The sequence below is a fragment of the Schistocerca piceifrons genome, chromosome 5, assembly GCF_021461385.2.
Source record: "Schistocerca piceifrons isolate TAMUIC-IGC-003096 chromosome 5, iqSchPice1.1, whole genome shotgun sequence".
In the NCBI taxonomy this organism is placed as follows: domain Eukaryota; kingdom Metazoa; phylum Arthropoda; class Insecta; order Orthoptera; family Acrididae; genus Schistocerca; species Schistocerca piceifrons.
The window spans coordinates 84,701,145-84,726,189 of record NC_060142.1 but is presented as its reverse complement, the minus strand read 5'-3'; the positions used below and the strand labels follow the sequence as shown (position 1 = coordinate 84,726,189).

The 25,045-nt window shown below is 44.6% G+C and overlaps 1 protein-coding gene across 1 annotated transcript in view; it reads left to right on the top strand.

Moving 5' to 3' along the window:
• The first annotated feature begins 613 nt into the window (after window positions 1-613).
• LOC124798756 overlaps window positions 614-25,045 on the top strand; it is a 144,100-nt gene continuing 119,668 nt past the window's right edge. Inside the window, exon 1 of the mRNA XM_047262284.1 lies at window positions 614-718. Coding sequence (XP_047118240.1) covers window positions 614-718 — 105 coding nt within the window. The remainder of the gene's footprint in view (window positions 719-25,045) is intronic.

The following is a 25,045-nucleotide window of genomic DNA, read 5'->3' as shown; positions in this document are numbered from 1 at the left end:
TATTTATCATGGCCACTTGCCTTCCATACACACAAGAAATTATTAAGAAACAATATCTACCACTAATTCGTAAAATCAGAAAATTCTAAATCTATAACTAAATTAAAAAACGACGTTCGAGTGAACCAGGTAGCTTCAGCGCGCCACTAAGCACACCCAAACTTACAAATGCGAGGCGCTATTTCTAGCCACTTTAGTAACATAATTTCATGGTCGTTCCAGAACATAACTCGCCTCGCCACAACTGCGGTGAATGTTTTGCTGGCCACTAGCACGAGCACCTGCAACAGTCAACAGTCCTTAAGTACACAATAATATTCACTATATAGTCAAGGAGAAACCCACCACGAAAGCTTGGCGATTGATTTTTACTTCTTCATGTCAAATTCACACGCCATCTATCCACATAGCTCTCGAGGTATTAGCAAATCCTGGTCGCCACTGGCCAACCGTGTCAATACAACTTTAATACTTTCCGGCAGCGGTCCATGCTTTTTCGTTGCTCCAACTCAACTGGTCTTCACGGTATACGGCCGTGCCACGTGACACGGTGTCGCCAACTCCACACAACGACAACATCGAAAGCCCGTCTCGTCACAGACTGACTCGGCTCATGCGCGGACCCACTCTCCTCGACCTGCGCACACGCGCCACCATAAATAGCCTGGCTCTAAGACGCAAAGAGAACGAGACACAGGAACAACGATCAGAGATGGAAGTAAGAATCGATATCGCCTGGCGCCTGAAACCCACCGGCTCAGTCAGCTCAATTTGTAAAGTTCTTTCACTTGAATAAATCTTCCAGTTTTTCTGAAATTGTAATCAACTGTCTGTACATGTATATCTACCGATTTCCGTCCAATTCGGATAATTCCTTCGTGAGATTTTTCTTGTCGTAGAGTGTACATTTGTGTTACGTGTTGAATTCACATAGCATTTATTCCATTTCCTTTTCTGGATGTCGTAATGCAGTAGTTACAGATGTCTTACGGTACACAACTCCGTTTAAGAAGTTATTTTACGGTACAGTTCCTTTGAAAGGGCGTGTCGATTTCCTTTGCCATCCTTTCCACAGTCAGAACTCGTGCTCCATCCCTAATGACCTCGCCATCGACGGGACGTTAAATCTAACATTCATTCCTTCGGCGGGCAGGAAGTGGAGCTTAGCACCGCACAGAGACTGCCTTTCCTCCGCCTAATGACGGAGGAGCCTCCGGACGTCGGATCGTTATACACCTCCGGCGGCGGCAAGAGGACGGGGACGCGTCACCTGGCGGCGCTCCACTGGCACAGGCTCTCCGCCCCCATCTCCCTCCCTCCCCCCCCCCCCCCCCCAGTCACACGCTCCAGTCGTTCCTCCGGTCCCGGCCTGGGCGGCTGCCAGCGCCGCCGGCATTGTCGATACTGTGACCGTCTGCTGGTGGAAGAGCTACCGCGGCCAGCCGGAAGTGCCGGCGAGAAAGACACGAAAGCGCGTCGACACCCTGCCGACCAGACAGAGCGACTGGCGTAGCTGCGAGGAGCCGCACAGTCCCACCATACACAGCGCGCATATGGGACGCGTCTGACGTGACGTCAGCGGTCGTATACACTGACGTGGAAAAGAGGCGCCGTGGTCTGAATTGCAAGTTGACGCTTTGAAATCGAACCCGCCAATTCCACGTGTAAGAGATTCGTCTAAAATTTTAAGTGCCCCAGTCGCGTGTAATCGAACTATTTAATGTTTTCATAGCACGGAAAGTATTTCTATTTTAACTACGAAAATAGCAATAATTACCTCAACTACTGGCCATTAAAATTGCTACACCACGAAGATGACGTGCTACAGACGCGAAATTTAACCGCAAGGAAGAAGATGCTGCGATATGCAAATGATTACCTTTGCAGAGCATTCACACAAGGTTGGCACCTATAACGTGCCGACATGAGGAAAGTTTCCAAGCGATTTTTCATACACAAACAGCGGTTGAACGGCGTTGCCTGGTGAAACGTTGTTGTGATGCCTTGTAAGGAGGAGAAATGCATACCATCACGCTTCCGACTTTGATAAAGGTCGGATTGTAGCCTATCGCGGTTGCGGTTTATCGTATCGCGACATTGCTGCTCGCGTTGGTCGAGATCCAATGACTGTTAGCAGAATATCGAATCGGTGGGTTCAAGAGGGTAATACGGAACGCCGTGCTGAAGCCCAATGGCCTCGTATCAATAGCAGTTGAGATGACAGGCATCTTATCCACATGGCTGTAAAGAATCGTGCAGCCACGTCTCGATCCCTGAGTCAACAGATGGGGACGTTTGCAAGACAACAAAAATCTGCACGAACAGTTCGACGACGTTTGCAGCAGCATGGACTATCAGCTCGCAGACCATGGCTGCGGGTACCCTTGATGCTGCATCACAGACAGGAGCGCCTGCGATGGTGTAGTCAACGACGAACCTGGCTGCACGAATGGCAAAACGTCATTTTTTCGGACGAATCCAAATTCTCTTTACAGCACCGTGATGGTCGCATCCGTGTTTGGCGACATCGCGGTGAACGCACATTGGAAGCGTGTTTTCGTCATCGCTATACTGGTGTATCACCCGGCGTGATGGTATGGGGTGCCATTCGTTACACGTCTCGGTCACCTCTTGTTCGCTTTGACGGCACTTTGAACAGTGGACGTTACATTTCAGATGTGTTACGACCCGTGGCTCTACCCTTCATTCGATCCCTGCGAAACCCTACATTTCAGCTGGAATATGCACGACCGCATGTTGCAGGTCCTTTACTGGCCTTTCTGCATGCAGAAAATGTTCGACTGCTGCCCTGGCCAGCACAATCTCCAGATCTCTCACCAACTGAAAACGTCTGGTCAATGGTGGCCGAGCAACTGGCTCGTCACAATACGCCAGTCACTACTCTTGATGAACTGTGATATCCTGTTGAAGCTGCATGGGCAGCTGTACCTGAACACGCCATCCAAGCTCCGTTTTAGTCAATGCCCAGGCGTATCAAGGTGGTTGTTCTGGGTACTGATTTCTCAGGATCTATACACCTAAACTGCGTGAAAATGTAATCACATGTCAGTTCTAGTATAATATATTTGTCAAATGAATACCCGTTTATCATCTGCATTTCTTCTTGGTGTAACAGTTTTAATGGCGAGTAGTGTATTTCTGTTTCAACTACGAAAATAGCAATCACTGTCTAATATAACAGCTATGTCAGCTTTTAAAAACACACACAGCAAAAAATGTTTTGTATCACCTCGGGTCCGAGAGTTCCAGAACCTGTACTGAAAACTGGAATAAAGATCAACATAAACATCATTTCAGCCTTTTCTATTGCTCATGAACACCATACCCTCAGAGGTGGTAGTCCAGATTGGTGTAGACACCGGTACCTCTAATACTCAGTAGCACCTCCTTTTACATTGATGCATGCCTGTATTCGTCGGGGCATACTATCCACAAGTTCATCAAGGCACTGTTAGTCCAGATTATCCCACTCCTCAACGGCGATTCGACATAGATCCCTCAGAGTGGTTGGTGGGTCACGTCGTCCATAAACAGCCATTTTCAATCTATCCCAGGCATGTTTGATAAGGTTTATGTCTGGAGAACGTGCTGGCCATTCTAGTCGAGCGATGTCGTTATCCTGAAGGACGTCATTCACAAGATGTGTACGATGGGGGCGCGAATTGTCATCCATGAAGACAAATGCCTCGGCACCATGCTGCCGATATGGTTGCACTATCGGTCGGAGGATGGCATTCACGTATCATACAGCCGTTACGGCGCCTTTCACGACTACCAGCGGCGTACGTCGGTCCCACATAATGCCATCCCAAAGCACCAGGGAACCTCCACCTTGCTGCACACGCTGGACAGTGTGTCTAAGGCGTTCAGCACCTAGAAGTTTAACTTTTAATTTTACCAGGATTTGGTATTATTTCACACATTGTATGTCAAGAAAGAGGAAAAACGGAATCATTTGGAACGCTAGGTATAATCAAGGCTGGCCTCCAAACACGTCTCTGACGATTGTTTGGTTGAAGGCAGATGCGACACTAATCAGTGAAGAGAACGTGATGCCAATCCTGAGCGGTCCATTCGGCATGTTGTTGAACCCATCCGCATGATGGCGTGGTTGCAAAGATGGTCCTCGCCATGGACGTTGGCAGTGAAGTTGCGCATCATGCAGCCTATTACGCACAGTTTGAGTCGCAACACGACCTCCTGTGGCTGCACGAAAAGCAGTATTCAACATGGTGGCGTTGCTGTCAGGTTTCCTGCGAGCTATAATCCGTAGGTAGCGGTCATCCACTGCAGTACTAGCCCTGAGCGGCGTGAGCGAGGCATGTCATCGACAGTTTCTGTCTCTCTGTGTCTCCTCCATGTCCGAATAACATCGCATTGGTTCACTGCGAGACCTCTGGGCACTTCCCTTTTTGAGAGCCCTTCCTGGCACAAAGTAACAATGTGGACGCGATCGAAACGCGGTATTGTCCGTCTAGGGTAGGTTGAACTACAGAAAACACGAGCCGTGTACCTCCTTCCTGGTGGAACGACTGCAACTGATTGGCTGTTGGACTCCTCCCGCTGATGCATGGTTGTTTACATCTTTGGGTGGGTTTAGTGACATCTCTGAACAGCCAAAGGGACTGTGTCTGTGATACAATATCCACAGTCGATACTTATCTTCAGGAGTTCTGGGAACGGCTTTGATGGAAAACTTTTTTAATATGTGTATTTAATACGGATCAGAATAATACACTCCAGAAAAGACAGAGCACCTTGGAGTACTTCACACAGGACGCTTTTGTCACAGGACATGTACATTATAATGTTCTGTAGAAATGATTAGCACTTGAACCATGTTGGCAAGCGGGTCCAAGGTCAACACCGATATCGTGGCGCAACACCACCTCCTGGTAAAATGTGACTGCGGTTCTCGTTGTCGCCATAAACCGAAGGTAATGGATCTGTGTGAGTTGAGCAGACGTGATGGATGCCTCGCAAACATATCCACGAACAGTACCGTCAAATCAGTGAGTTTGAAAGAGGGCGCATTTTTGGCACTAGAAAATATGATGCTTCCATCCAAGAAATTGCTGCTCATGTTTTTCGGCAGTGCAACGGGTGTGTGTCGAATGGTTCACGGAAGGCCTTAAAACACGACGAGATGAGTCACATCGCATCACCGAGACCGCACTCCATGAAGATCGGCACATCATCCTAATGGCACTGAAGTACAGATCTGCCTCCTCCTCGGCTCTGGAGGAACAGTGTGACACATCGTATACTATGAGGGGTGACAGTCCATCCCCGTATATTACAGCATGGGTTACGCGAGTGTCGCCCACTTCTCTTCCTACCTTTGACGAATGTGCAAAAACATATGAGACGGCACTGCCGTACGGAACAACGTCACTAAGGACGGGAATGATATCAGACAGTGTTTTCGGGTGGATCCAGGTTCTGTGAATGAGATCCTCCACCCCTTAGCCAAATCCTTTCTGCACAACATCCCAGACGCCATTTTTCAGCAAGACAATGCACGACCATATATTGCTGCACGAACACGTGCGTTCTTGACGTCATAGAACATCAGCCTTTTGCCCTGGCCCGTCATATTACCTGATTACCATCAGTCGCATATATGTGCGGTATGGTGAAACGACAGATGTACCGCTTTGACCCAATGCCAACCACCAGAAATGAAATTTGGAACCAGGTGAATGCAGCATGGACGGCTACACCACGGGACACCGTTCGCACATTATACGCGACGATGCCATAACGCATGGAACAAGTTATCAGGGCCCATGGAGACCCTGAGCCTACTAAGCAACATGACGCACTAATGTACGTGTCATGTGAATATAAACGTAATACCTCTAGTCATTCAAGGTGTTCTGTCTTTTCGTGAACATGAGTGTATATAAAATTGAGGGAAAGTCGCATTTCGACTATTACAGTGCTACGTAAAAGACTTCGCTGTTGAGTCCCTTCTAAGGTTGAGAGCGCACTGAGTGGAACTGTACGAGGTGCGGCTAGAAAAAAACCGGACTGATGCTGGAAAAAACATTTATTTACAATTATTTACAATTTCATGTTATCTCCTTCAATGTACTCTCCTCCTCGGTCTCTACACCGCTCCATACGAATTTTCCACTGTTCATAGCAATGCTACAGATCATTTTCGGTAAGTCCATACATTACTTCCGTCGCTTTTTCTTTTACTGCTTTAACAGTCTCAAATCTAGTTCCTTTCAAAGCTGACTTGACTTTAGGGAAAAGAAAAAAGTCACAGGGGGCCAAATCAGGTGAGTAGGGTGGATGATCTAAGATGGGAATGTTGTGTTTTGCCAAAAACGTCTTCACTGACAACGCACTGGGAGCTGGGGCATTGTCTTGGTGAAGGATCCATGACATTTTTCTCCACAAATCGTTCCGTTTTCTCCGTACTCGCTCACGTAGGGTAGCCAGGACGCTAATGTAGTAATGCTGATTCACTGTTTGTCCCTCTGGTACCCAACCAATGTGCACGATCCCTTTGATGTCAAAAAAAAACAATCATCATTGCCTTGAATTTCGATTTTGACATTCGTGCTTTTTTTTGTCGTGGAGAACCAGGAGTTTTCCAATGCATCGATTGGCGTTTAGTTTCGGGATCGTAAGTAAAAAACCACGATTCATCGCAAGTAATAACTTTTTGTAAGAAGGTGGGATCACTTTCAATGTTTTCCAGGATGTCAGAACAAATCATTCTTCGGCGTTCCTTCTGTTCAATTGTGAGACACTTTGGAACCATTTTTGAACACACTTTGTTCATGTTGAAACTTTCATGAAGAATCTGCCTAACACTTTCCTTGTCAACTCCTGTTAACTCAGACACTGCTCTGATTGTTAAACGGCGATCTTGTCGAACAAGTTTACCGATTTTTTCAATGTTTGCATCAGTTTTTGCTGACAATGGTCTGCCAGTGCGAGTGTCATCACTGGTGTCTTCGCGGCCATCTTTAAATCGTTTAAACCACTCAAACACTTGTGTTCGCGATAAACAATCATCGCCGTACACTTGTTGTAACGTTACAAACGTTTCACTTGCAGATTTTCCTAGTTTGAAACAAAATTTGATGTTAACACGCTGTTCTTTCTGTACACTCAACGTCAACTACTTAAAACAGACGCCACGGGCAGACTGAGTGCAGGAGGCAGATGAAACTCGAGCAGTAGGCGGAGCGAGAGTCACGTGACAGGCCACGCGACTTTCAGCCTTATTGCATTCGTTTTATTGTTTCACCAGTACTAGTCCGGTTTTTTTCTAGCCACACCTCGAATGTACTACTGCACAACGGCGCAGCACGACGTTGCCGTCTTTAGTATACCGAATTTGAGCTGTAGCGGCGCGACAGCACCTAGCACATTTTGTATGTAAATCGTTCGGCAACCTCGGAGCAAAATGGCCAAAAGTGACATGAAAAGAATAGAGATGCGAGGATCGTTTCACGGTCAGATTTCGCAACACAGCTGCAAACAGATGCCTTGAATTCACCCTGGAGTGTATATCTTTTCGCCTGGAGTTTTTAAATATCGACAGTTAATTGTAGGAAATGGTGAGTGATACAGATTTTTTGTCACCTGGGAATTTAGCATACTAAACACGACAGAAATAAGTCATTTTCCTGTTTAAAAATTGTGGAACAGTTTATTTAAAAATGTGTTACTATAAAACTACTAGCTGCTTTTGAAGTTGGAAACTTGAAACTCTTCTTGTCTTCCGTCCTAGAATCCGCACTCATACAGACCGCAATGAGCCGTGTGAGAGACGTAGAACGACGTACTGCCACACAGACTGTCTCGGAACCCTTTATTGGCGGTCCCGACTTCATTCTCCGCTCTGCTACGTATACTTCGGCCTATTCACGACTCATTTAGGATGATTAGGGACGACCGGTGCATCCTCTCCAAAGAGGACAGAAACTTCCTTCTACTGCATATCGGAAACAGCGCTTGGGATTCACAATAGATGCAGGACAGGCACACACAATCGGGCATAAACTTGCAGGACACATGAACTAAGCTCAAACATTAATCAAGCTATTATATGAGTTCGTGAAAATATTCGAATGCAAAGTGTCATTATAATATTTTGATGGTCTTACCTTAGGACAAATTAGCTGGTAAGGTAATTTTCTTTACCGATAAGGAAGAGTAGAAATGATGTAGTGCAAAAAGAAAATGTTAGGTCGAATTTTATCTCTACAACTTATCAGTAACAGATGTGTTTCCGTCTGCAGACGGCGGTCGTCTTCCCTTAGCGGCTGGAGACAGCTTATGAGAATCTGTATCTTGACTAATGGCTTATAGCGACTGGTTTGTCTCCATTTCACTATATAGAATATAAAGCAAAGATAAATCAAATTATAAAAGTCTACCTTAGTTTACGCGTTATTTTGGACACTGATATATCCTAAGTTGTCCTCAGAAGTGGGAGAGATTAAGAGGAGCAAAGGTTGACGAATGAAGGAAAAAATAGACAGAAAGGAAGTGCGTGAGCTTGAAACGCAAATAAAATACAGCAAGTGGCCAGCAGAAGATGAAATGAGCGAGAAGGGGAAGGCGATTTCCTGGTTGTGGGAGACTGTTTGCTTCCTACAGAACTAACCTCGTTAGCAGATGGAATTGCCAACTTGGTTGCTATATTGCGAGGCGCTCTCTCATCAAGTTAAAAGCTATGCGTAACGTCAACAGCTTCCCCAGTTTCCTCCAGCAAGTAACGGCCTAAATCGCTGGCACCGTTTCTTGCCCCAACGCTGAAGCATTGCGCGTACAGTCTTTACAGTCTGCGTCTGAAACTGGAATTCACACTTCGTTACTGCGTTGTGAAATTAGAAAGTGCAGACGTAACTGAAACATTGCTTACAACGGAGACTTATCTCTGCAAGGACCTCCGTGACAACTCTGTCAGACAGAAGTGGTGCTGAAACAAGAAACTGACATCATATGAATGAACAGAAAGGTTCTGCTCTCGGTCTGACGAGTCTGAGGTGATTATTTTGTGATTTTCATTGAACCAATTCAGGAAACTGGAGGGTCTATTCCTCGCGAAACGGCACGTCCTATTTCTATACACATCTTAATGCAATTGAATCACTATTCCATAATCTCATAATTTCCTTATCAATAAAACATTAATCTCGAATATTATGACATTCCTTTCGCAGTACAGCATGTCCATGATTAAAGTTTCACAGTCAAAACGCTGTAGAAAGACAACCACTGCTCAGAATGACGTCAGATTTCAACAGAATGCTATTGACGCAAGGGGTAACATCACGGAAAAAAAATAAGGAAAATTTTATCTGTAGATGGCGCTCTAGGAGTCTCAACGAAAATGGTGTCGCCTAAAGATAACAGATGATTCGCAATACGACTGCTGTGGTTCGAGTTGCGCATACTATCCAATGTGCATCACTGCTCAAGTTTGGCAGTTAACAGTTGAGACACTATTAGGTAACCCCATCCACCACGGCAAGATCGTACCACACCGGAAGGGGTAAAATCAGTTTTCAACTGTTCTGAGGCCAAAGACTGCATAAAAAGCAAAATGACGTTGGTTTTTAATTGTCCTGGGGCCAAAAATCACACAAAATGCCAAATAAATCGGTTTTTAAAAGTCCTGCGGCCAAAACACTCCTAAAAAGCTCTCTAATTGTCGTGAGACTAGTGCAAGACATGTTCAATTTGCTATCCACCGTTTTCTGCCGCAAGTTGAAATCGAGAAACAGCATGTTCCACAACAGATCGGGGTGTCTCGGGGGTTACATTCAGAATGCGTTGCGTAATGCGTTTCTATATTTCAGTGACGTTCGTAATTGGAGCAGTGAACGCAATAGCTTTCAGATAACAGCCAGAATCACACGGATTGAGATCAGATGATCTGTCAGACAGGCTTAGGGAAATGGCGACTGATGATTCTAACATTTCCGAAGTGCCTCTGCAGCAGCAACTTTATTGGATGTGCAACGTGCAGAGGAGGGCCACCTTGGATAAAAATGATCCTAGCCAGACATTCACGCTGTTGAAGGGTTGGAATGACTTTGGTGTGCAAAAATACTCTCGTGGTGTTTACTTGTGACGGTCCCGGTTATAGGATCCACAGGACTCATCTCCTGGAAAAAATACGGTCCAACGATAAACGATATCGTCAACCAGTGCCGCCACACCTTTATTTGTTGCGTTTTCAACATTTTCTGAATTTGAGAGTACCGTACTTCTTCTTTAACTCTTCCTTGTCTAGACATGCTGTCCGTTCTTTGTTTGTCTTCCCTCTTAGCCACTTTCAGAAACTCCGCTCCTTCTCTCCATTATTCTTATTATTAGGCTTTTTTTTTACCATCTCGTTATCGTCCTTGTCTGTATGGCCAGTCACGTTTTCTGTTTGTGTCGCTGTGTCTCTTCTGATTCTGCCATTCAGAACAGTTCGGCTCTTTCTGCATCTCGCTTTCTTTTCGATGAAGGTTTCCATTTCTTACAAATATGGCAGGTAATTTTATAATACGTTTGGTCAGTGGGCTCTGGTTTAATAGTTTTCTTCATAAACATTGTTTCATCTTCTTGGATCACCTACCTGATATTTGCTGCGTTTGTATTTACTCTGTGGTTTCCTGTGATGCTCGCCAGCGGATTACACAATGGTTCAGAATCCATATTAGGTTCTTTGAATTTTCCGCTCCAAGAACATCTGCTATGTCGCATATTCTTCACCCCGTTGGCTGAATGATTTCTTCCTTTTCGCACATGGAATGCATACTGGAGCTTGCTTGCTATTTTTACAGCTCTCTTTTAGACGGCCACACTCTCTACAGTGGGAGCATGTCGGTTGGTTTTCCTTACAGTACTCTGCAATTTGCCCATAGTCGTGGCAGTTAGCATTCGGTGACTGCAACGTAATCCTTCACAGTGGTTGATCGAAATCCAATTTAAGTTTCAGACGATATTAGAATGTGAAATGTCTGATTTTTTTTTCTAAAATCGTAGTCACCTTACCAGACCTACCTTAACGCCCAATGTCCTGGATTGCAAGACAGTGAGGAGTAACACAGGTCACCTTGACTGTAGGTTTTAGGCGTTTTCCACGCTCGTTTGTACAAATTCTGAGCTGGTCCCCAATCGCCACTCAGAAAATACGATGCAGAAACATTTAAAAAATCTGATAACACACTGATAAGTGTTTCCGTGAGGTCAGCTGAAGAGCATTTAGCGACTTTCAACAAACTTGACATACAAATTCAAACCTTTTTTAAACTTCTTCTCGTTCACATAATTCACGTCAAATATACAGCACATTAACTCATTTGTAAAGTAATCAGAAGTCTGAAAATGTTTTGTACATGAGAGTTCGATTCATTATAGAATCGGTTAACTGATACAAAATAAAATAAATTTGCGAAGTCTTTACCCCGAAAAGATAAATCCTAGGAAAGGCAGAATATTGTAGAAATATTATCACATAAAATGATCTCCTTTCCTCGTAATTTTCTGCTATCATTGTTGGCCGAAATGTCAACATAGGTATTTCACACGAAAATTATTGGGTCCCATAAGGAAACATCACAAATTTGACCCTATATTCAAGAAGAGAAAAGCGCACTTGCAGGATAACAGCCCCAGAAATTAACTCCCTGCGAAAAATTTGGGCCATAAATCTGATAGTACGTAATTATGACGTTTTCAATGTACAACTTTTAAACATCACATGCACCGGTTATTTACCACCGGCTTCGGCCCACTGCAGTTGCTTAATGCCCGAGCGCGAACTACTGTACAGCGAAGTGAGTAAAAGATTTGTGAATTACTGTTTTGACATTAGTAATATGTTTTATTCATATTGTCAAGGTGAAGCAACGTCTAACCTATGGTTGGTATCAGAGATCCCTTTGCTTTGAATATTGTTACGGTGCGATTCACAAATGCAGTGAAAGTGAACGAAATGAATTAGTATGTGATTCAAAAAGCAACATAGTGCTATTTAATTACTAACGTTGGTGTTATCCGTTATTTTCTTTCCTTTTTTCTTACTTTTTTTTAAATTGCTGGCACTTTTGGAGTGAAGTATAGTCGCAGGAGATACTCTATTCATCAATGTGACTGGCATCATTGAAATGCAAATCGAAAATCGTTAACTTCATTTCACAATAATTAAGCATTTGTTTACATTTATTCATTTTGATGTTAATCCTATATACAGTTACAGAATATCAATACAAGAAAACTGTTAAAATAATATTGCACTTACATGTATGGAGCGTAGCTATTAACAAACAACTGCTGCGGTCGAAAGTTCAAAACATCTACTCTGAGAAGGTCATACATAGCTGTGTACTATCAGAGTTGCGGCTCAAATTGTAGCTGGTGCTAATATCTTGCAAGTGAACTTGTTTCTCCTTAAAATATGTCCGCTGCTTAGTTGAGTGATAACTTGCTTGCCTCCCATACAGCGGGCCCTGGTTCGTTTCCCGGTAGGGTTGAAGATATTTTCCGCTCGTGGACTGGGTATTGTGTTGTCCTCGTCGTCATTTCATCCTCATCACCGGCACGCGAGTCACCCAATGTGGCGTCGACTGAAATAAGACTCGCATTCGGCGGACGAATTTCCCCGGATGGGGCCTCCCGGCCAGCAATGCCATACGATCATTTTATTTCATTTCCTTAAAATACGAGATCAGCTTAGTGATGTTTCCTCGCAACGAAATTTCAGTACGGTTTTATTATTTTGCTCTACATCTGATATAAGTAAAACAGTACGGTCTATAATTTTTGTCCTCCTCTTGAAGTACCGGATAATTTTTAATTTTAGCGTATTTAATTGTTACATAGAGAATTTCTTACAGTTCGAGTACTAAGGAAGGAGTACTGAGGTGTACTTAATAGCTACGACTAGACATTACTTCTTACATTACAGATATAAATATCGTTAAGTTGTTATTCTTATCTGCGAGATAAGCAGCGTACTACACCAAATGAGTTGGATTACCTGCAGATATTAACAATAACGATTAGAGAGCACTCATATGTGAAGACGAAAGACGTGAAACGTGATTACTTACTATTAACACAAAATTCATTGACGACATTAACCTTTAACCTGGTAAATAATGATGTGGTAACCTTATGGTTTTCATCTTAATCTTACGTCGAAGAAGCTCAGAATAACTCTTCAGAATGTAGTTAATTCTTTACAGGGCGATACTCCTGTGACAGTACGTATGTTTCCAATCAACAAAGCGACCACAGTGTGAATATGACACTCGACAGAGTCAAAATTTTCAGCACATATTTCCAGTCTATGATGTCATAAGATTCAGCATGGCTAGACGTATCGCAGGTTATCGACAAACGACTCTCGCAGAAAGGGACTGCTCCTCAGACGGTGGCGTCGTTTCGAAAATTTGTTGATACCTGCGACCAGTGCAGGGAGCCAGCAAGTTGACCTGGCTCGATACAGGCCTTGGCATTCGCTGACTCCACACCAGGTATGTAGGCTTTTTCGCTCTTGGCGGACGGTAAAGGCACAGTGCCACGAGAAAGCGAGATCGCCCCCCCCCCCCCCCCGGTAAGTCCCCTGTATTGGCACCTGACCTGAGGAGCCCGAATCTGCTTTACGCGGATTTCGACGATTAGCAGCAGCGGTTATTCAACCTGTCTCGCCTACATTGTAGAACTTTTATGGTATACCTGTAACTCCACAAACGGTATAGGGCTCCGTAATTGTGGTCGCTGACGCACGCTTGTCCAGAAACATGACTAATTTATGTACATCTAAACCTACATGGCACGCACAAAAATTTAGAAGCACGAGAAACGCAACACACGGCCATGCTTAGTACGGTGTAGGAAAACCGTTGTCATTCAAAATACACTACTGGCCATTAAAACAGCTACACCACGAAGATGACGTGCTACAGACGCGAAATTTAAGAGACAGGAGGAAGATGCTGTGATATGGAAATGATTAGCTTTTCAGAGCATTCACACAAGGTTGACGCCGGTGACGACACCTACAACGTACTGACATGAGGAAAGTTTCTAACCGATTTCTCATACACAAACAGCAGTTGACCGGCGTTGCCTGGTGAAACGTTGTTGTGATGCCTCGTGTAAGGAGGATAAATGCGTACCATCACGTTTCAGACTGTGATAAAGGTCGGATTGTAGTCTATCGTGATTGCGGTTTACCGTATCGCGACATTGCTGCTCGCGTTGGTCGAGATCCAATGACTGTTAGCAGAATATCGAATCGGTGGGTTCAAGAGGGTAATACGGAACGCCGTGCTGGATCCCAACGGCCTCGTATCACTAGCAGTCGAGATGACAGGCATCTTATCCACATGGCTGTAACGGATCGCGCAGCCACGTCTCGATCCCTGAGTCAACAGATGGGGACGTTTCCAAGACAACAATCATCTGCACGAACGGTTCGACGACGTTTGCAGCAGCATGGACTATCAGCTCGAAGACCATGGCTGCGGTTACCCTTAACGCTGCATCACAGACAGGAGCGCTTGCGATGGTGTAGTCAACGACGAACCTGGGTGCACGAATGGCTAACGTAATTTTTTCGGATGAATCCAGGTTCTGTTTACAGCATCATGATGGTCGCATCCGTGTTTGGCTACATCGCGGTGAATGCACACTGGAAGCGTGTATTCGTCATTGCCATACTGGCGTAACACCCGACTTGATGGTATGGGGTGCCATTGGTTACACGTCACCTCTTGTTCGCATTGACGGCACTTTGAACAGTGGACGTTACATTTCAGATGTGTTACGACCCGTGGCTCTAACCTTCATTCGATCCCTGCGAAACCGTACATTTCAGCAGGATAATACACCAACGCATGTTGCAGGTCCTGTACGGGCCTTTCTGCATACAGAAAATGTTCGACTGCTGCCCTGGCCAGCACATTCTCCAGATCTCTCACCAATTTAAAACGTCTGGTCAATGGTGGCCGAGCAACTGGCTCTTCAAAATACGCCAGTCACTACTCTTGATGAACTGTGGTATCGTGTTGAAGCTATACCTGTACACGCCATCCAAGCTCTATTTGACTCAATGCCCATACGTATCAGGACCGTTATTACGGTCAGAGATGGTTGTTCTGGGTGCTGATTTCTCAGTATCTATACACCCAAATTGCGTGAAAATTTAATCACGTGTCAGTTCTAGTATAATATATTTGTCCGATGAATAACCGATTGTCATCTGCATTTCTTTTTGGTGTAGCAATTTTAATGTGCAGTAGTGTATCTTCCAGTCGTCTCGGAATTGATATATACAGGCCTCGTATGTTTATCACGGGAATATTATACCATTCTTCTAGCAAAACAGTGGCAACTTCAGGTATCGGTGATGGAGGTGGATGCGGATCACACACTCTTCTCTCCAAAATACGCAGAAAATCTCCCTATTGTTGAGATCTGGTGACTATGGTGGCCAGAGGAGATTCGAAAGTTCATCCTCGTACTCGTCCCAAACGATGCGAGCTGTGTGAACAGGGGACGTGTCGTCTTGGAACATAGCTACATTACTGAGGAACAAACGTTATGCCATGGAAGAGTCCTAATAAGCCGAAATTGTCACATAGTACTTGGCAGTAATGCCATCTAGCAAAGTACTCATGGGGTCCATGTAATATCATGATATGGTTGTCCAAAACATTACCGAACGACAGCCATATTTCACTTTTGGAACGTAAACTTGCCCAGAAGCTGGAAACAGTTTGCAACAAAGGTCATCCGACCAAATGTCTTTCTCCCATTAGTCCACTGCCCAGGGGCCGGCTGGAGTGGCTGAGCGGTTCTAGGCGCTACAGTCTGGAACCACGCGACCGCTACGGTCGCAGGTTCGAATGCTGCCTCGGGCATGGATGTGTGCGATGTCCTTAGGTTAGTTTGATTTAAGTACTGTAGTTGTAAGTTCTAGGGGACTGATAACCTCAGAAGTTAAGTCCCATAGTGCTCAGAGCCATTTGACCCATTTTTCACTGTCCAGGCTTTATGGCCTCGGCACGGCGTTTTCCTGTCACGGTCATTTGCATCACTGATGTGCGGCTTTTGGAATTCCAGCTGGCCCTGCGAATCCCAGTTTATGGAGTTCCCTTGGAGTTGTCATCTTTCTGACATTGAGTTCTGCAGTGGCTTTTTCGGCTGTCGTCCTCTTATTTATTGTCCAGTCCTCTTCAGTGGCCGTCTGCCACGATTACTCCACGTTGTGACTTAGCGAACGTATCTCCACTTTGCCTGTACGCGGCATAAATCTCCGACGTGGTGCGTCTTGAAACACCAAACAGACAGGCTACCTTGGATATGGAAAAATCTGCCGTATGAGCACCAACAATATGCACGCTTTCGAATTCATTTAGCTGCGATATAACGCTCTCACAAACACAGAACACGATTCTAACCACGACTCACGCATACAATGTACTGAGGATATTGCACACGTGCCACACATGTTCAGATACAACAGCACAACCTGCAGCATATGCATTTATATTCAAGTATCCATTTATGGCAGTCTTTCCATATTTTTGTTCAACCGCTTTACATCCAAATTCCGCCAAACACTGTGAAGTGCGTAGCGGAGTGTACCATCTAATTCCCCGCATGTCAGGGTACCTTCCAGTTCCATTTGCGTATGCAACGGGGGAAGAATTACTACGTTAACCTCACTGTAATTAACAATTAATCTAATCTTTCTTCGCGTTCTCTACGGCACTGTAGGATATTACTCACATTACAGTGGTTCTTGAAAAAATTTTAAGAAAGAATCTGTGTTCAGTCGTCTGCCGCTTCACGTTTTTCATCGTTTCCGTGACACTCTTCTATGGGTCAAACCTGTGACTATTCGTGCTGCCATTCTCCGTCTACATTTAGCATCCCCAGCTTCATCCTATTTTGTACGGGTCCCATACACTTGAGTAATATTCCGGGATGGCTCGCACAAGTGTTTAGTATACATTCAATTTCCCACGTTAATGCTATAGATACAGGTCCCATACACTTGAACAGCATGCTAGGTTGTGTCGAACAGGTGATTCGTAAGTAGTCCCCTTACTAGACTGATTCTGTTTTCCAGTAGGCTTCCAATGAACCGAAGTGTACCACACGAATTACCTACGACTGAGTTTATGTGGTCATTCCATTTCATGTCCCTACCAATTGTTACACCAGTTAAGTGATTTCAGTTGTGACTGACTGGTATCTTAGCCATTCGATACAACGTTTTGAGATATGCACAAGTTTCCTTTTCTATACATTTATAGCAAGCTCTTCTGCCTTTTCACCGTCAAGGGCTGACTGAATAATTATGCTGCTTCTTCACACGGTACTTCATTATACTCACTTACATCATCTGAAAAAAACTAAGATTACTAATAGTGTCTTCTAGGTCATTGATGTAAATGTAAATGTCGTGTGGCACTGTTGACTGGCCTACCGCATGGGGTGGGTTTAGTCGCCTTTCGGAAAGGTTGGTCTCTCTCTGCGCACATTGGCCTCTTTACATGTGGATATGTCAGAGTTGTGTTGTATGTGTATTTGTCGAGTATAAATGAGTGTAAGGATTACGTGTACAGTGTAATGTTATCTTAGGCCATAATATACGGCTCGAACAGCAAGGGTCCCAACACACATGGATGTGGCACACCTGAGGTTACTTTTACATCTGTTGATGACTCTGGAAGTAAAATAACATGCTTCGTCCTCCTAACAAAGATTTTCTCAATCCAGTCACAAACTTGGTTTGATACCGCAAGAAATCGTACCTTCGTTAACAAGCGTTGATGTGCGACTGGGACATAAAATCAGTGGAGGCAAGCCGAATGGGGGATTTATATTTCTAGATAGAGTTCTGCAAGTGTGCAATGAGTAGGTAAAACCAATCGCGCGTGAGACTCTAAGGAGATCTTCTGCAGCGTGTACAATGTCCCATAGAAGGAATTAAGTCTAGGCTCTTAGCTACTTGTTACATACCTCACAGTAACGTAGTAAGAGAGATCGTAGGGAAATTTAAATAGGAATCTGATGAAGATAGGTGACATCGTTCTCTTGAAACCCCGTTGCGTAAATTTAAAGAACCAGTGCCCAGTAGAACTCTGCAACATTCTACGACTTCCATCAGTCAGTTCCCTTCTGCTCTGCGCCTTAAGTTTAGCCTCTTCGGTGCCATAGCAATAAACACACTAACATGAAAACTAAATACGAACTTTTGTTGCCTTAGAGACACAATAAACGAGATACAATGTTAAAAAATTTCTCATTGTGGCCGGAAGGACCTAACAGGGGTCAAAAATTGGTTCAAATGGCTCTGAGCACTATCGAACTTAACATCGATGGTCATCAGTCCCCTAGAACTTAGAACTACTTAAACCTAACTAACCTAAGGACATCACACACATCCATGCCCGGGGCAGGATTCGAATCTGCGACCGTAGCAGTCGCGCGGCTCCGGACTGAGCGCCTAGAACCGCTAGACCACCGCGGCCGGCACCTAACAGGGAGTATCGCGTATGATAACTTAGGGTCTTCCTTTATCCAATTGTTATACATATGCACGTCAATTACAACTGTGCGTGAAATGTGCCGAAGCAATTTCTGTCATTGTTAAAACAAAAATGGCTCTGAGCACTGTGGGACTCAACTGCTGAGGTCATTAGTCCCCTAGAACTTAGAACTAGTTAAACCTAACTAACCTAAGGACATCACAAACATCCATGCCCGAGGCAGGATTTGAACCTGCGACCGTAGCGGTCTTGCGGTTCCAGACTGCAGCGCCTTTAACCGCACGGCCACTTCGGCCGGCGTTAAAACAAACGAACACTTTACACGACATACATCGAACAAATGTCTGTGAGTTGCAGTCTTAGAGTCGGCACTTTTATCTGTTTTTTGACATATTTTCAGGCGAAAACTTTTAAATTCTTTTCTTGCAGCTACATGTGGTATTAGTGCCACTGTCCTGTGTTTTGATGTTCCTGTAGCTTCCATTTTAATAGTCCCTTTATCTGAGTAGCTCTCAGCTGGGGAATTAATTTCTGAGTGTAGAAGATGTTCTGGCGCATCCACTCTGAACCGGTGTTAGTTCATAGCATCTTTGGTTCTGGAGCCCACTGCTGACATATCTTCACCTACTGTCAATCCGAGATTTGGATGCCAACCACAGTGCTTTACGAGGGATCAATTACTTTTCGGTACTTTCAGCCTACATACCCGTTTCGTTACCGATGTTTCTAATGGAAGCATGTGCGGTGGTGTTGGATTTTGAGGTGGATGGTTCGAATCCTGATGGTGGATGAAATTTTCACCACTAGTATTTAAACGCCAAATGGAGGGAGGTACATGCTCCGGATTTCCTGCAGACACAGTTCTGCTGCGGTACAGATAACAGGCACATCGCAGTGTGCGATTATGAAGTGTCCATAATGGTACGTCAAGTATAATTCCGAACGGACGCAAACTGTAATCTCCAAATATTGCACAGTAGGTTCCTGAATAGACCACTTCCTACAAAAAAGATGTGTCAGCATGAAAAAGCACGAAGGACTTCAGCAAATAACGTCAGCGCTGGCTTTCCAGAGCACAACTGGAGGCAACTTGCTTTCCTCCCATCTTGTGAAGATGTCCCGTAGCCGTCGTCCCGATTGGCCTCTTCTCAGTGCCATAAAAACTGAATTTGTGGAAAATTAGGATGGTATTTGATTTTTAATTTCTATTTATAAAACCATAAAATTATGAAAATATATTCTGAGAGCCCGTCTACTATCGTTATTCATGGTAGACTTTAATCCCGCGTCCGGCCATCCTGATTTAGGTTGTCCGTGATTTCCCTAAATCGCTCCAGGCAAATGCCGGGATGGTTCCTTTCAAAGGGCACGGCCGACTTCCTTCCCCGTCCTTCCCTAATCCGATGAGACCGATGACCTCGCTGTCTGGTCTCCTCCCCCAAAACAACCCAACCCATGGCAAAGTTTCCGGATGATAATTATTTCTAGAGCACCGCAGAAATCAAATAAAGAGCTCCACATGAGAATACGACAAGCTCCCACGAGGCAATTTTAATAAATCATTCAGTCTTAACGCGAGATCACACTTTACCCACCGATTCATGTACTGCCTCCATCGAAAACGATCACAGATAGGTAATGAGCTGTCTTAACAGTTTGGCGCCCGCCTTTCAGGTCGAGCCTATGATTGTTCCGTAGTTTTCACCAGTGACTATCGCATTTGACTAAAATTTTTGCTTAATTTTTACGCCTGGTTTCAAAATTTTGAAATTACTATTAACAAGCTACCAGTGCAGGCAACGTCAGAAAGACGGTTGGAGATGTCTTTTAACATTTAAATGGTTTATGTAAATGATGACAGCTCTGCTACTTCGCGCCATGCCTAGCAGGTGAATGCCTGCGTCTGTATAGGTTCCAGCACGATACGGCTCTCTCTCACCCCACAGCCCTGACGCTCTGGGACTACCTGCTGCGCGACGTGGTATGTACGCTTCTCAATTCCTTACAGCGACATCAATCTTTCTGTACTGATTGTTAAAAGGAGCGGTAAAATGCAAAGAAATGTAGGGGGAGATGCGGCATAAACGCTACACAACGAAAATGGCCGTTGGACTAGAATCAATGTTGTGTATAAAATTCGAAACACTCTCCAGAGTGTGCCATTAAGTGAATGCCGTTGGCACTGATGATGGAGATCCACCCCTCGGATGGGGACGCTAAGCTCGCGGACCCTCAGTACAAGGTTTCACCGTCTCCCTTTTCCCATAATCATACAAAGTAAACATGAGAGCACACTATACTCACAGGCATTTCAGCCACCCACAGCAGCACAACTTCTTCTTGATGTTGCAGTTTTTTTCCCGTCAGTGTTTCTCAACGTAGTCACCCTGGCGAGGATCACATTTCTGCCAACGAGAGAGCAGTTCGTTGAAACCGTCACAGTAGAAATTTTGACGGAGCCACAGCCTCACTTCTGCTTGCAATTCTTCATGAGTATCGGAAAGAAGTTCTCGAAGATGCTCGTTAAGTTTTGGAAACTGATGAAAATAAAATCGGGACTGTATGGAGGATGATCGATGACAGTGAACTAAAGATTCAGATTTCTGCAGATACAAGAGCGCTCGTGTGTCGTCTGGCATTGTCATGCTGAAGCAGACAGTGCTCCATGTGTGGACGAACTCTCCGAATTCGAAACTCGATTACAGCAAGCAGTTTCTCACGCAACGGTGTTGTTAAGTTACACACCGTCGTGTCACAAACTGTGGGAGAGGGTTGCAAATATGTAGACTTCAAGAATCAAGATGTAGAATGTTAATAACGTTATGTTTTATTTGAAAAGCTTTAAGCATTTTCACGTACATATTTTGGAGACATTACTTTTCAGCTCCTTTGAACAGCAGCATTTGAACATTCAAGGATATGAGACGTCACTTACCTGCGCGTTTAATTGCAACGTCACAGTAAGTAAGCACACCGTGAAACAGGTGCGACAAATTTTCTGTGAAAATCGTGGCTCGCAGCGTGTGCGGGGGAATAAAATCACGCGGACGGAGGTACTGGACTAACTCAGGCGGCAAACCGACCGTGCACACTTTCAGTGCCGCGACCGGGCTTTCAGCTACATCAATCGCCGCGCGCGCTCGCTCCCGGTTGCCGAATTCGATACAGCTCATTACGGCGAGCTGCGCTCCCAGGCCGCCTGGTTTACGCTGACGTGCCGAGTTTACGAGCCGGTGGGCTGTCGCTTCCGACACGCCTCCAACGCTCCGCAGATGGAATAGTTACCGGGCGTGGTGAGCGTAATAATGAAACTGTCCATACGATACCGTCACCGTAAAATGCGTTCAGAGCATGAGATGTTTTTTGACTAGGACTTTTCGTTAGGATAAACAGCTACACTCACAAAAGGAAGGCCTCAGATACGCCCAACCGATTCGGCTCGTATTTGGCAGGTCGCTTGTGTACAATCTAAAAAGAAAGACTCTAAGATATTTTGGTACTGTATCCCTCCATCTTTCAGGAAAACCACTTCTAAACTTTATGACGCGCCGTCGATTCACAACTGACTGGATCAATAGATAATGGAAAATCGAACAATTTTCATCATACACTCAGGTGACGAAAGTCATGGAACAGCCATATCCCCTTGTACAGATGGCGGTAGTGTCTCGTACACAAAGTGTAAAAGGGCAGTGTACTGGCGGTGCTGTTTTTGCGACGTGATTGTGGTCGCACGACGGGAGTTAACTGACTTAGAGTACGAAGTGGTAGTTGTAGCTATACGCTTGGGACTTTCCATTTCGGAAGTCGTTAGGAAGTTCAGTATTCCGAGATGCAAAGTGTCGAGAGTGTTCCGTGAATATCAGATTTCAAGCATTACCTCTCAGCACGGACAACGCAGTGGCCGACGGCCTTCACTTAACGACCGAGAACAGCGGCGTTCGCGCAGAGTTGTCGGTGCTACCAGACAAGCCACGCAACATGAAATAACCGCAGAAATCAATGTGGGACGCACAACGAACGTATCCATTAGAACGGTGCGGCGGAATTTGGCGTTAATGGGCAGTGGAAGGAGACTGCATCGCCTACTGCAGGCGACCATATCGGTTGGAGCCTAAGCGACTGAAGACCCGTGGTCTGGTCAGATGAGTCCCGATTTCAATTGGTAAGAGCTGATGGTAGGGTTCGAGTGTAGTGCAGACCCCACGGTGCGATGGACCCAAGTTGTGGTTCAAATGGCTCTGACCACTATGGGACTTTACTTCTGAGGTCGTCAGCCCCCTAGAACTTAGAACTACTTGAACCTAATTTACCTAAGGACATCACTCACATGCCTGAGGCAGGATTCGAACTGCGACCGTAGCGTTCGCGCGGTTCCAGACTGTAGGATGATATGGACAGATAGATGGGGCAGAGGAGACTTTCTGAGGGGGAACGACAACATGCACAAGGAGAGCGGAGTAAATGTATAGAGAGAGTTTAACCTCCCCACAAAAATTTAAAAGATATTATTTTAAATGCAAATGGACATTGAGCTAAGTGTAACCTCCCAGAGAAATTTTGAACACAATAATTGAATGTTAACTAGAATACAACTTAATGTAACCTCCCAGCAAATAAATTTAATGACAGTGACAATTAAATAAAAATTATCAATCTGACCCAGGTATAAGCTGCCCACAAAAATGTGAAAGTCAATTCAGTGATAATAAAATCTCTGTGACAATGAAAACACAAATAGACCGAAATGTCGATGTTAGGCCCTGTTCACTAATTAAACTGTAATTCTTACCTTAGTAACAGTGCATCTGCTCTTATTTTTCGCCATAGCTTGGAGGAAATTCATTGCAAAAATTTCGAATTTAAGGGAAACTTTTCTTTATGGAATAGCAAGGGAAATATTTCTTTCATTAAAGGATTCTTTGTTGAAAAATTGCTTTCAAAACAAAATTATTATTGGGGCGATCCTTGGACAAATTAGTTACAGTTAATTTACATCATTAGCTGAGCGCAATGCTGCTTCATTACCTTATTTAAAAATAATATACCTCGTCCTGAATCTTGACCAGAATGCCATGTCGACGCCTGCCGACTGCTCACACACAACTAAACTCTCTCGCAACTAGACCGCAACTGAACTCTCTCATAACTCGACCGCAACTCCCACTACTGCGACTCGAGCGCAACTGCACTGAGCTCTCCCATTGCTAACTCGCAACTGAACTGCACTCTCGCGCGGTCAAGCGCAGACTAGGAACGATAAAAGGCTCTCTGGTCAGAGACTCTGCAATGCCTCGCCATCGCCGCCACACAACATACGTGTTTCAAGAGAGACGGGAGAAGCAGATGGACAGAGTCTGGAGGCGGAGGAGATGCACAGAGATAGGTGGGAGGACGAGATGGACAGACAGAGGACGAGGAGGAAATGGACAAAGAGGGTGGGGAGGAGGAGATAGACTACTAGAAGACTGGTATAAGTACTCACCCGGGCAACGCCAGGTGCTGAGCAAGCTGTTTTCGTAAAAAGAAGCTTAAAACCTTTAATTCCGTACTAATCGTTTAAGGAATTTATTTGTCTACCTTGTAGCTTTTCTTACCTTATTGATTCTTCTATTCCTACAATTTAGGATATGGAAAAAAGACAAATAGAAAACTGCAGAAATCGTTTGGTAATTCAACACAGTTCCTCTGCTCCCGACGTATGTCGACGAAAAATGCTCGCTTTGCAACTATCTATCGGTTCCATTGATAATAAGGGTGATGTTTAGCTAAAATATCTTAGAATTCTTCGTTTTAGGTTGTGCACAAGTGACCTGCCAAATGCGATCCACATCTGTTGGCCGTGTCTGAGGCCTTCCCCTTGTCAGTAACAGACAACACAAAAAAATCGGACTGTTTCAAGTGCAGCAGTGTGCCTATTTTCATGATGAGGTATTCTGTTACCGACCCTTAGCACTACCAATATAAAATTTAACAAGGCACAGACTGTAGTGGTTGTAGGACCACCACGATCTCGTTTCCTTTAGGAAAGGCTTCGAAGCAAACGATATATTTGTGTAACTGATCACCGATGTCCATATTGGAGCATTGGAAATGGATACTTGCAGCATTCCTCACCCATACAATTAATTCGTATGATGGCGTATACTTCATCTCTTAGCCACTAAATTTTGGAGGCGGCAAACTCCAGACTGTTTTGTGAACAAGCTGTTACTAGTACTCTCTGCCTGATCACTGACAATAAAAATACAAAATTAAAATGGAGACTACAGGTTTTCCGCAGCGTTCCGTGGTTGCCATTAAAATTGCAGGAGCGTGAAAGTGGCTTGCAGCAAGTGTCAAATTGGCGTGAAGTGTACTGCATGCATGGAAATGTAAGTGATCAGCTTTGTTGTGCAACCATATAGCACAGGTAGGAGTAACGCCATTTAAATTCTGTATTCTGGGTGTTTCACAATTACTTTCACATGATTGTGCAGGACTGCAGT